General features: G+C 46.8%; 1 protein-coding gene across 1 annotated transcript in view; it reads left to right on the forward strand.

The window, feature by feature from the left end:
- Positions 1 to 5,654: 5,654 nt before the first annotated feature.
- The window catches only part of LOC125740651 (POU domain, class 6, transcription factor 2-like), a 39,193-nt gene continuing 30,837 nt past the window's right edge, over positions 5,655 to 14,010 (forward strand). Inside the window, exon 1 of the mRNA XM_049012105.1 lies at positions 5,655 to 5,924. Coding sequence (XP_048868062.1) covers positions 5,780 to 5,924 — 145 coding nt within the window. The 5' untranslated portion in view covers positions 5,655 to 5,779. The remainder of the gene's footprint in view (positions 5,925 to 14,010) is intronic.

Raw genomic sequence — 14,010 nt, forward strand, 5'->3', positions numbered from 1 at the left:
CAATAACAGGCTTGCAGGTTAAATGTTATTGCTAAAAAGCAGGCTTGATGAAGTCTCTCATTCTCAGTGCGATTACAGTGTACTACAAAGGCAGTACGGACAGGATGAGGAATGGGTGTGGGATTACCAGCAACTGAGCTGTTTATGTTCCTCACTGGCGGATGTGCTCCACCAGTTACAGGTCTGGCCAGGGTTCCGCGAGTCATGCTAAGACCTCGCATCTTCAGCAGACTGTAGGGGGTAACCGCAGTTGCCTGCTAGTGATTTTTCGTTTCTTCCTTATCTTCCAAAGGGTCCAGCGTCTTTGTTTGTCCATCTTAATGGGTCTGCACTCACTACAGCAACATTCTCTTTGGGGAAGTATGCATGCATGCTTGGGGATGCCATCTTCTCGCGGCCCGACGGGTGGGGCTTGATGCCAACGTGCAGGTGTATCAGTAACACCGAGGCAGTGAATGATTCTGCTGGGATCCATCGACCGTTTTTTTTCGGTTTTTTTTTTCTCTCAGTTGCTCTGAAGTTCCTTATCCTAGATTAAACTATAGATTTTGATTATCTCTGTAACACAGTGACAGGAACAGATCTCTGTACCTCAGAAATCTCACCCACCGTGAGGAAATGGCTTTTGCTTTTAGTGTAGTTCCAAGTTCGATTCAGGTGTGAGATTTTCCCGCAAAACTATTTGTTTTTAGCAATATAGAGCCTGTACTCTATTGTTCTCTTGTTAAACACAAACAGCTTTGTTAAACAACAGATGTTCGGAATCATCTTGTTTGTGCAGAATAACGTGCTCAGGTAATGCAGAAGAGGCCAAATTAATGTTAAACTATGTCAGTGGTTAGCATGTGAGTTTGAGTGCAAGTTGTGACTCTGGAGTCACTCACCAATACAGGTATTTTTTTCAACACTGGCTTGATGTCCTCTGGCCCTGAAGATCACGCCACGAGCGACCGCACCTGTTTCACTGGCTTCATGTGCGGCGTGTGGGTTTGTCTGATAAATTTTTACAGCTCAAGGTTCCCTTCTTCACTCGCCTCTTCGTCTGTTTGCCTCCCAGTATTTACTCGCTGCGCCGTTTCTGAGACAGCAAACATCACTTAAAGATAAACCATCAGAGGGCTGTACGCTTAATACACATTCATGCCATAAATCCCCCCCCCCTTACCTCCAAAAGCTTGGAATTTCTAAACGAAGCAGAAGCTGAATCCAAGCTATATATTTTACACAAGACAGAGGCGTTGAATTCGACTGTGATTCTGTCCTTGTTGATCGGAACGAAGGTCAGCGCTTATCCGTGAATCCCAGAAGTATAAAAACGGAAAGTTTAACATTCCGACGGCCTGAAATGTCCGGGTTTATGAGAGGTGTGGGAGAGAGCTGAGGCCCGGGTTTAAAAATGGATTTTCAGCGTTGAAGTGAACATCGGCTCTTGAGCTGAAGGACATATCCAGTCGGTAGGTGTTTAGCAGAGATGAGGAGAGCATGCATGCTGAGTGTCGGCTGTTGTAATCTGGGGGGGTGGGGTGGGTGGGGGCTCAGATTTCATACTTGCTCAGGAGGAGAATGACCCACCTTCAGCCTTAGCTATCCCACATCTCAGGAGCAGGTTATCTTGCTGTTGGGTTTGGAGATCCAGAGGGTCATTGATAGAGGAGGTGAATTCAGGTGCCTTTTATCCTCACCTGAAGTGAGATGGTGCCCAACTCATCTTGTGATGGGCTTTTCCTCCACCTGTGCAGTGTGGAGTTGACAGCTTAGCGTGGTTGCTGGTCCGCGTTGGATCTGGATTGATCAAAATGGATCCTGCTGAGAATCTGGGTTTATACTGTGCCATTTGTAATGTGCCATTGATCTTAGGGATTGATTGGCATAAGATATGTACCAATGAGTGTAATCATGTTGGGTTTTTTTCGTCATGGGCACCTATATAGATTGCATAGATGCCATGTATCTCCAGGCTTTACACAGAGCTCATTGCGACATGATGGTCCACAGAGAATGTGCCACTCACCAGTAGGGGGCGATCACTACCATACAGGTCAACAGTACCAGGGATATTCTCAACATTAGCCACAAGGAATGCCAACGGGATGTGGCTGGTAGAAAATAATAGCCCCAATGTGGGGCAGGACAGTCTTCCCTAGCAAGGCGTAAAGCCCATGCTGGGAAAAATGTTGGAGAAGCATATAAGATCTCTGGCCCTGTCAGGCAGCTTGGAAGACGGCTGTCTCATAGGACCGAAGCCTCCTGATTGTCTCCAGCTATCTATGCTCCTTTAACTCATATATTTTTCATTATTTCTTCTCATGTTCTGGAGGTGTTTCTTCTTGCCAATGCACTGGGACTGCAGGAATGGCCAGGAGGAAATGTCAAGGTATGCAGAGAAAAGTATTTTGTTTAAAAATAAATAAATTCTTAATTTGCTCTGTGCTTTCTCTGAACTCTAGCTATTCTTAATGTTGAGCACAAGTTGTCTCACGCCTTTAAGGTTCGGTCCACATGCCACCAAACTCTCCCCCTCCCCTCCCCCCCCAGGCTTCCTTCATCTCTGGCTGGAGGGATCGGATCTTCAGGATTGCCCCATGACACTGGGAGAGGTTGGCTTAAAACCCACCTAATTAACCTTCATTTTCATCTCTGATGGAATCTCACTCCTGCTCCTCATAAGGAGAAACATTACTGCTTGTATTAATGGTATTATGATTAGCATAATTTAATCCTTTCAAATAAAAATAACATAGCTCTATATGCACCGTTTTGATAGAGTACTGTATTATATATATGGATTATATAGTATTATATTACGCATCTGAAAAAATACTTTTCTGGAAAGGCAAATTTTATTGAATATCATTACAAAATTCTTGTAAAGGATTTTTACATATTATGCAAAAAACTGCACAAAATTCATCCAGAATATGTAAATATATAATAGCGTATTAGTATAAGAAATTCGTTGGTAACACTTTCTATGAATGCCATGTCTATAAGAATCCATGACCACATTCGTAACACATTATAATGCATTCATAAAGCATTATTCATAAAGCATTCATAAATCATGCTTATAAATATTTGTAAAAAGGCATAACACATTATAGCCATGTTTATAATGCATTATGAATGCTTTATGAAGCTCTCATCCATAATGCACTATAGATACTTTTATAATGCAATACAAAGCATCCTTAATGCTTATACCAACCATTATAATGCATTATAATGAAGGTATCTATAGTGCATTATAGCTGAGAACTTCATGGGAGCTCATGAAGTATTTCAGTCAACACTATAATGCATTATGACAGTCAGTATAAGGTACTGTGATGTTTATTAATTCTTACACTGACCATTAAAATGCAATATGAAGGTATATATAGTGCTGTATAGAAAACAGCTGCAAGTGAAATGTTACCAGTTCTTCTAATGATTACTTTAATAGAGGTATAATTTCACAATTAAAAATGCACATTGTTCATAAGGACATAATGGCCATTTCTTGACAGATAATGATATAACACTGTGCTGCTGTAAATGGGGGGGGGGGGGTGGTCTAGCTACTTGATGTTGCTGTATCTGTGACGGACCTGCAGCTTGGGGCTGGGGGCATTCAGGCAGTGACATCCCATACCCTGGAGACTGGGGCCTACCAGGCATTAGCAATTAGTACTGATATCTGATGATCACTGTGTATGGGGGGGGGCATGAGGAGGTCTGATTGTCTCTGTCCCTGCAGCTTGGGGAGGAGAAGCTCTTCCCCCTTTGCCACCTGGCTTCAGCTCCGCGACCCCCCGGTCTACCACCCCCATCCCCGTCTGGGGGTGCTGGGTGGGATCCGAACACTACGAGGGGATTGGAATGTCCTTAAAGTAATTAACAGCACAGGATTGGGGGGTGGGGTGATTGTCTAGCAAATGTATGATGTGACAAGGAATGTAACCCCCCAGCCCCCGACTGTCTGTTTGGAGCTCGTCAGAGCAACATTCCTTTAATGTTGTGGAAATACATTCCTGATATAGACAGAGGACAAGGGAGATGGAGCAGAGGGTGGAGGCAGAGAAGAGGTTGGAGCTGGGGATGAACGTGGAGGCAGGGAGTCTGCGTTAGATTTGAATGCCTTTCAGGATCTATAAGCGACATTTATATTTTTACCCCACAATGGCAGGATAGCCATTCCGTTCCCTTTCTCCTCTCCTGTGCACCACCTCCCCGCCTCACTTGCTTTAATGTGTGCTCCCCAAGCTGATGAGAAGCCCCCCGCAAATGACAGCGTCTCCAAGCCAAGCAGACACCTCCCCCCCCCCTTCCTCAACTGCCAGCCGACTGTAAAGAATAAATAATAAAAAGCTATTGATTATGCCAGTGACTGCAGGATTCAATTAAGTATTAATTTTGCCCTCCAGTGGACCTATCAGGCCTAAATTCATGCAGAGAACCCCCCCCCCAGGCTTAAATACAGAGAAAACGAGTTTCCCATGTTGGGAAGGAGAGCTCTCAGGGTGCAACAGCAGAATGCCACTAGGGCGGCGACGAGGTCATCCTCAGCACCAACACAGGTATTGATGCAGTTGGCTGACAGCTTAAACTGCTTGATATTGATTATCATTTTCCTGTCATATCAAGAGCCGATCTTCCTTGGGTGGGAACGTGGAGAGGCCATGGTGGCTTCGACCCATCTGTGTGACGGTAGAGACTCGCTTTGTCCCCAGTCATGTCAGATTTTACCGCAAAAAAAAACAGTAAATGATGCTGCAGTTTCCTGTTCTCCAGTGGTACTTAGGAATGAAGGCGGGAATTTAAGATTTTTATGTAAGTCCTGGCGTGCAACTCAAAGGAAACCCCCAGCACTTAACACGCCGGAGACGTGATGTTTAGCAAAGATGGATGCCGGTGTTCTGTCTGCATTCTGGCCTGTCTTCATGCCTGTCTTCCTCCCTGACTGTCGCGCCCATCTTTCTCACTGCCATCTTTGCCACCTTCCTTCCTTTTTTTCCACTTGTCTTCCTGGCTGTCACCAGTTCCCCATCGCTTCTGAAAAATCACTTTGATATTTTCAGTCACAGATCGATGCTGTTCCTTGCAGCATAACATAGCATAATTCGCTTTGGTTTCCTGCATTTGTATTCCTCATGATTCCTGGGTTGGTGTCGAATTAGTTTCATTAACACATTTTCCGGGTGATGGAACATTCTGGAAGCCACTACGGTGAATGGGAGATGCTCAGATGGATCTGTTAAATCTAATTATGTCGGGCTTTGTTCGGATTTCCTGCCTCTGTCACATTGTGACTGCGGCCACCATGGGCAGGACACAGGTCTCACCAAGGATAAAGGTCACCTTTGACCCATTATTCACTCCGAAACACAACGCAATCCAGAGATCAGTGCGTCCTTGCTGGTGTGCGACATGCGTGCATCTATGTGCATGTGCTTTAGGGAGGTTCTGGGTTGCGTGGCTTGTGTATTTTAGCGTGAAGTTTGCGGGCATCCTCAGTGGAGCGTAGGACCTTTCTGGGCTGGGGTGTGGAAGGACACCCGTGAAATCTGTGATGGTCCTTGACAGCAGCCAGAATCAGGAAACGTCATCGGCACAGATAAGCAGGGTGAGCAAGTCAGTGAGAGAGAGAGAGAGAGAGCGAGAGAGAGAAAGAGAGAGTGAGGGGAGTGAGAGACTCGTGGAAGGGGAGGGAGAGAGAAAGAGGAGAGAGTGGAATCAGATACCTCGAGCGGAGCAGAGTGTTTATCCCCCCACCTGGGTCTTTCCCTCTTTCCTGGACCCGATGATTAGTGGACAGCTGAGCAAGCTGCCGCTGGCCCTGCCCACGGACATGAGCATGGCGGAGAACCATCCGGACACCCCCGACAGCGAACTGAGCGAACCCTCGGCTGGGGCTGAGGCCGGCGATGCCGATGATGGACTCTTTGGTGAGTCCCCCCAGCTACTGGGTGATTGAAGCTGATTTGATTGCCTTCAGCTGAGGGTTAAGTCTTATGGGGAGGGGGGCACTTGGGGACTACTGCCGGCAGGGTGAGTCTGTCTCGTGTGCTGGGAGTGTAGAGTCACCGCTGATTGTCATACTCCAGGAAAAGGAAAAGTTAGAAGGTTTTGTCAGGAGCATGAGGTCTCTGTGCACTGGGTCCGTCCCAGGAGAAACCGTCATGCAATGTGGTAGGAAGGTAAACATTACTGTGAGAGTATCTAATGGCGAGTCCGTGGCCTCTGTGGTGAATGTTTGATGTAATGCAGCGTGGTGTGGTTTCGACTGATAACCGCTAAGCAGCGTGAGAAGCTGGGGATGCTTCCCGCTGTACGAGTGTGCCAGAGTTTGGCGGGATACCCAGCATAGTCGCCTGAGCGTTTTGGGTGCAAAGCAGGTGTCTGTCACATGCGTTGACAAGGTGGGGTGGATCCGCCCTAGTGGCGAGAGGTAGGACACCGCCACCGGAGCCGGAGTGCGCTACCCGTTCACACCACAGCCAGAAGGGGCAGCGTGCCCCGAAGGAGAACTGGAACAGAGAGCGGAGGACTTTCTTAAGGCTGCCTAGGCTATGCGCTATTATTAGTAGTATTGTTTAGTATTATTATTACTTGTTCCCTTCATAAGTAGTATTTTTTTTGTCCTTTTGACAAGTAGTTGTCTTTTTAAATGACTTATGAGAAGAATGTTTGGTTCTTTATGTCATGAATCACAGCGTATTAGAGAATGAATTAAGTCATCGCTCCATTTGGACAATCATAGTAAGACGTGTGTTTCCTGTGTCGTTTGCTGCATGGGAGACTTTATAAAGTACGAAATAAAGCCTTCACCTCTTACACGGTGAGGCGCATTTGGCAAGTAGAAGGTGCGACATACAGATTCAACACTTAGCAGTGTGTCGCGCATGTAAAAACCGGAATTAATGCGCGCTTCCAAATGCTGTAATTTTTTATTTATTATTACAGGGTATCGAAGAGGTTCATTCTCCCCGATAGTCAAAGCCAAAAAGTCAGGCGGTCTTTACCCATTAAAAATCCCATAAACAGTCGTTTTTAATATTAAAATGTTATTGTTTTGCATCTTTATAAACTTGTAGGAGGACAGAGCACCATAGCAGTATTTTGACCTGTAGTGTGCCTATCGCTTTGTAGACCAGCCAGCGAGAGGTTTTCGAATGGGACAGGAACGATGTGACGATATGACTTCACTCCCTCAGGGGGCTCAGCACTTTCCTTATTGGCAGATTACTGGAATACGATCCGTGAATCTAACAGACACTGGGAGGTAATTAAATAATAAATTAATAGCTCTATTTATTACATTTTTATTTTACTTTATTAAAAATTAAACATCACAGGATCATATTAATATGTATATATACATGTATTATTAAAGTTTGTATATACTATAAAGAAATGCATCGCGTATGTTTATTTTTTACAGAGGCTTATGATAAATCCAAATGCAGACGTACATAATAAGGAAATAACACATGTTTTATAAGACAAACCATTTTTATTTAATCGCAGCAGATGGTCTTCGTTGGATTTCAGCGGTTCCGAAAGGTCGAGTCGTCCCTCGATGCTATATTATCACTTTAAACATGACTACCCGCATAACTGCTGTTTTTGTGATAAACAGAGCGAATTAAGAGTCATTTTAGCCTGCAGGCTGATGGCCTCGGTAAGAGCGAACAGGAGGTGGGGAATCGGGGCATGCTGCCTGGTATTTAACCAGATGCTTAACGCACATGGAGCCGGGAGATGGGTGTATACGGCCGGGGGGTGGGTGAGGGAGTGCTGCGCCGCCCGCTGACTCACATGCAGACCACCGGGGACAGGCACTGCACAGCATCAAACACACGCACACTTACGCAGGACGCAGTTACGAGGATACTGGGGTCGCTCAGATCCCGCTGCAGGTGTATGCATAAAAGAACAGACATGCATGCATTTAGACACGTAGTAAGACGATCGCAGCTGTGATCCTTGCGGAGTCACCACAACTCTTTCTGTCCAGCTACATTTTTTTTCGACTCCCATGCAGTGTTTTCACTCCCAATACCCATAAAACAGTGCTGCAGCACCGGAACACAGCCTCCAAAGGTCTGAGACAATCCTAATCCCCATTTCCCCGTAAGTACACCCAGGACGACCGCACTCGGATCCAGAGCCGCACGGCGAGCCGGATCCTACACCCATTCCGGGCCATCCTGGTAGGGAAAATGTGGTTTTCACGCTCCAGTGCTGTATTACCATGGCTTTCAGGCTGGGATGCCTTAACCACTCCCTGATAATCAATGAATCACTGACAGTGACAAAATGGGTATTCGGGGTTAATAGCGGAGGCGCTCCAGATCATGCTCATAGCAGCCTCGACGTGCCAATCATGTATGTGCAGCAAATCTGTTACAGTGTGAACGGTGCTAATTACGATTCAGGTGCACTTTGCGACAATTAAATCAAACGGGAGGAGAAGCGGGCAATCGCGGACAAGCCCACCTTGATTAACCCACTATTAACGGCGCCACCCGCCGCGATGATGGCCGGGAGACGCGGGTAATCGGGATATCTTCAAGGCTGACGCAGGGAGTGTCTAATGCTTCCAGATCATGAAAAGCGGTTCTGCTAATTAGCGTCAGGTCCAGCTTTGCTCCCTTTCAGCCGCATCACCCCCCCCCCCCCCCCCCCCCAACGACCTACCGACCTGATACACAGGGGTCCACAGCCCTCCGTCCGATTTCTGTCCCAAAGTACGCGGAACTGTAGGACAGTGAAGGCGGACGATGACGTTCAGCGGTTTCTTATCGCATCTCAACAAATCCTGACATGAAAAGTCAAGCAGCACTATAAGAGTGTTGAATGTAACTCAAGCCGTCCACTATGCAAACGGCCACACTTGGGGCGGCCTGTATTAAATTGTATTTATACGTTTTATCTAACCTAGTAATAAATTATTCAGTATGGATGGCTGTGAGAGCTTCAGGCTCATTGTGACCCTTTACTGGATAAGTAGATGGAAGTTGGATGGGATGGATGATTAGTGGATGATGCAGATGGAAATCCAGTGAAGCTGACCCTCAGCTCAGGTCCAGAGCTGCTTAATCCTGCACCTTAGTTTGAAAATGAGCCTTTGCTTTCACTATAATGATGTTTTCTGTAATAGCGTTTTTTTCCCCCTTGCCTTTACTGTCCTGGCTCCAAGCTGAGCTTCACGTATGCATTGTGCAGAGGTAATAAAAGCTTACTAATGTATTATACCCCTGCCTCCAACCTCCCCCCATACACACACACACACACACAAAGCCTGACTCTGTCCCCTTACCACCCTTTTAAAATTGTTGCTCAGTGAGATATTTAAATGACACCCCGTTTTGGTACTGACTGCCGTGGCATGGGGGAGTTGGGCTTCATCAAGTGCGGTGTGTCTAGGTGTCCCTCGCATATGGTTGACATGTGACCGCTTCGTATCTGTTGTGGGGGTGAAAATGACTGGTTTGGGAAGCTGTCAGTAGGGTCCAAGCATTCTTTATTTCCAGGCGAGATGGCAGAATGGATGCGATTTTCACCTCCCCCGCCCACCCTCTAAAAACCACCCCCCCACCCCCCCCAAGCGCCAGAAGACAAGATAATAAGACACTCCGAGTGCGATTTAGCGCCATATTGGCCGCCTGACGGCCTGCGTGGTGCCAGTTTGCGTTTGGCCTCCGAGGATGTGACGTCTCCCATCACACTCCTGTCAAAGTGGCTGGAGACAAAGGGCCTCATTGCACACACTTAGCGGCATGCCGAAATGGCCCCCACTTATCTGGGGAGTCGCTTCAGCAAGGTCACCGCGGAGAGCGCAAAAAGGGGTGGGTGGGTGGTGATTGGGGTGATCGCTGGGTGTTTGGGCCCAACAGCAGCAGGAAAAAAGGGGCTGTTTTCCTGACAAGATGAGAATCGAGAGTTTCGGCAGTTAGGATGCAGGTAGAGGACGAGTGCAATACAGTCATGAAAAAACTAGATGGATGGATGGATGGATGGATGGATGGATGGTACTTTATTAGTGCACTGATACACACAGTGGGGATTGTTTGCCACCATACCATACAGTTCGTGTATTTTTGAGGGCCCCTTAGCTTTAGGGGCCCCCTGCTGGCCATAAAATGTCACTACACTGGGGAGGGAGGGACCCCCAAGTGAGTGGACCACTAGAAACAACAAACTTGCACCTGGATACAAACACACAGTGTATACAGGGTTATGCAGAAGTGCAAAGAAACCTCTATACCAGGGCTGCTCCTGGAGAGCTGCCACCCTGCAGAGCTTAGCTACAGCCCTAATGTAACACATCAGATACAGATAATCAGGTACTTCAGTATCACCTCAGTATTAGAGTCAGCTATGTTGAAGTTAAACTGATTCTCATACTGAGATATAACTGAAGGGCCTGATTATCTGTATCTGATGTGTTACATTAGGGCTGTAGCTAAGCTCTGCAGGGTGGCAGCTCTCCAGGAGCAGGCTTAAGCAGCCCTGCTCCATAGTGTAAAGCAAAACATCAGTGCTCAGGTCTTCTACATTTTGGTGACAATCCTCTGGAATACCTTGTCCCTGTCCTGCTCGGGACTGTTTTAAAAAGGGACTTAACCCTCAGAGCTATTTGTCATTGGACCACTTGGGCGGGGGCTGGAGATTTATTGGGCTCTGTTCGGAGTTACTCCTAAATTGACCCGGTGGGGAGTTTTGCCTTCAGCGGAACCTTGGGAGCCGTAATGAGGATTGAGGATCTCAGAGGAGCTTCTCAGTGGTGGGTCCAGTCACTGACTGGTCCTCCGCCCCCTCAGCAGCCCCCCCCCCCCCCCCTCCAATGGGCGATCCATACATTACGTTTCTGTAACCGGCTTAGTGTTGAGTGGCTATCTTGATCATGTGATAAAATGTTTAATATTTGAGGCGTTGGAGAGTTTAGAAGCCAGCCAGGTGAATGTGAGGGCGTCTCAGGCCTATAACAGGGACACATAACTGTATGTAAATGAAAACACATATGCAGGTAGATGTCGAGAGACACAAAAACTCCTTAAATGAGCGGTTGAACCAGACCTCAGTTTGAGCGTAGCTCTCAGTGTCTGTGGGTCATATCAAACTACGTCGTGTGTTCCCTCACACTCTCTCCTTCATGCTCTTTTATTATTTATAAGGCTCTGTCATTGAGCGATGACCAGCACTAATACATGACACTCTGTCCTTCTAGAGACTTGATTTCTCTTGAATTTGGGATTCGAGTGGTGGGTGAAGGTGGCGGTGGTAGTTATTATGCGGCGTTTGAAGCCGACCAACGCTTCTGAAGCTGCTCCCGGATCGGAAACGTGGGCTTCAGAGATTCAGTGACAGGCAGCCCCCATCCCACATGCATCCTTTAACTCGCTCCCAGCCTCTCAGTTCGTATCCCAGCCGCCTGCCCGTCTCCAGCCCTGTCACCACCAGCCACATCATGGGCCAGGCAGCAGGTGACAAGAACGTGAAACACTAATGGCATCTTAGGTATTGAAGGGGGAAGCCCTTGTTTTCCATAAAGGAGCACTCCTGACTTCAGGATTCTCCCGCATCCCTCGTCATGGCAACAATGGCAGTGACACGCTCTTGTCAGTGATGTTGCCCTTTTCTCCATGCTTAGTGGCCCAGAGGTATTGATGGGAAATCAGACTGCAGGAAACCTTTGAGGGCATCTGTGACTTAGGGTCACTAGCGGCGCGAGGAGCTTGCAGAGCATCTGCCAAGGCAGTGCCAACACCCGAACAAATCTGACAGCCAAGATCCTCACCGGGGGGCTCTGGGGGGAGGGTTAGCAGGTAGCAATGATAGATTTGTTGGCTGGGCAAGCAATCCATAGATAAGGCTCCTGGGAGGCATTGGGCTAATATGCTAATTTTTTTTAGCGTCTTTGAGTGTTTATTTTTGGGGCGTCACTGGCAGTCATTTGAGGGGGGCTAGGTCCCTCTGCCCCCCCTTTCAGGGTGCTGAGACACATCTAAGACAAGATGGTGCCCTAGACCGTTGCCTGTGTTGTGATCCGACATGGGCAAATGTTGCATTTAATGTCCCAGCGCTCTGGAAATCGCCGGATAATTTCCTGTGTTGGAGGGCTAATGTTTGCGGGTGTCTCTGCCGTTGGAGGGCATTAACAGGGCATCTCAAATGCATTTAGTGGGAAATATCCCATAAAATGAAATGGGATGTACGTATCAATGGGTTTTACAATGCGAGAGCCTGGCTTTTTATCTGAAACACGCGTGAAGGACATTCGGCAGCCTCTGGCTGCGGAGCCTCCGCCTCAGTGTGTGATTCTCAGGCCTGAGAATGTACAGAACGGCCAGATGAATCAATGCCCATCTCCGCCTGATGACCGTAATCATCTAGCGTGGAACTTATTTGTGCAAATGATTGGTCTGTTTTGTGTGATTAAGTCGTGCTTTTCGTCCCCAGCAACATCTGACAAAACGTTTGAGGCACTTCGATCGGGTCAGAATACGTTTGTGAGGAATTCATTGTCATTGTTTTTTTATTATAACTAAAATTAAAACTGCTATTGTTCAGTACAGCAGCAGTAACTGTTAAAAGAAACTGCTTTTTGGACACAGAGCATCAAAAATATTTTCTGCGTGTTAGGAGGCATCGAGGACTCTAAAAATGCTGCTAATTGTGGATTTAATGTGTTTTTACTTTCTGTTACCAATATTGTCGTATATAAACTGTTTGCACATATTCCTGGCCAAGATCAGTGCTGCTTGACACCTGTGTGGTTTTTTCTGCTCATTTTGTGTATGTGTGTATTGTGTTTATATTACATTGTGGGGATCGAAAAACTGAAAATGCCAAAAGACTTGTATTTTGTCTGGTTACTTATGGTTAAAGTTAGGGCTGGGTGGGGGTTAAGGTCGTCATGTTGGGATTTGGGTTTTGCCCATAGAAATGGAGAGTCCCCACAAAGATATATTGACAATCCTGTTTGTGTGCATGTGTGTGTTATGTATATACTGTACAGATGCTGTACTTACGAAGTTTCAACTTACGAACTTTGAGACATACAAATGAAGAGAAATGTAAGTTCAAATTGTGTTTGTTGGGCTCCCGTTTCCTGTCCGCAACATAATTTTTTTTTCTGTGTGGCAGCATAGCGTGCGTACCCCCAGCGTAGCGTGCGTACTCCCAGCGTAGCGTGCGTCCTCCCAGCATCCTAGTTCTTTGTACTTGTGTATACCCTTAAAATGACGTTGAATAACGACTTAGGAACATTTAAAGTTACGAACGGCTGTTCGGAACGTATCTCGTTCGTAAGTAGAGGAGCGTCTGTATTGCGTCGTGCAAATGTCCCCACAATGTGATGAAAACGTGTTATTTGTTCAATCCTCGTAACTGTGAATGCAGTCAAAAAACTAAAAATACCAAAAGTCCCTTATCTTGTTTGATTACTTATGGATAAACTTAGGGCTGGGTAGGGGTTAAGGTTGTCATGTTGTGATTAAAGTTTTCACCATGGAAATGAATGGAGAGTCTCCACAAAGATATAATCACAAGCCTGTGTGTGTGCTCACGAGGTCATCTCCCATCTCATTACTTGGTTCAGTTTTTGGCAGAGGTCAGGTAAACACACACCCAGTGACCAAGTTATTAACTATCCAGAACTGCTTCAAGGACGAGTTGCCCGCCCGGAGAAGCCTTTCCGCACGCCGCTGTTGTACTGAGCTGTCATTCTTCTGGTCTTCCCGATATCTCTAACGAGTCTGGCCATCTTCCTCCGACCTCTCTCATTAGCAAGGTGTTGTTGGGAACAGAACCATCACTGACTGGATGATTGACTCCGAGCACCATTAATGTATCATTGAAGGGGGGGGGGGATTTATTTCAAGAGAAAACCGTAAAATAGTTTTGGCCAGTCAGAAGGTCGAAGGGGAGAGATGTGTTCCCCCTCATGTCTATCATGCCCTCTTGGGTTCTCCTTGAAGGACTGGTGACTTCTGGTCCAGCCAGAGCTCAGCTGCTTTGTAGGCG

Source organism: Brienomyrus brachyistius, chromosome 4, assembly GCF_023856365.1.
Source record: "Brienomyrus brachyistius isolate T26 chromosome 4, BBRACH_0.4, whole genome shotgun sequence".
Lineage (NCBI taxonomy): Eukaryota > Metazoa > Chordata > Actinopteri > Osteoglossiformes > Mormyridae > Brienomyrus > Brienomyrus brachyistius.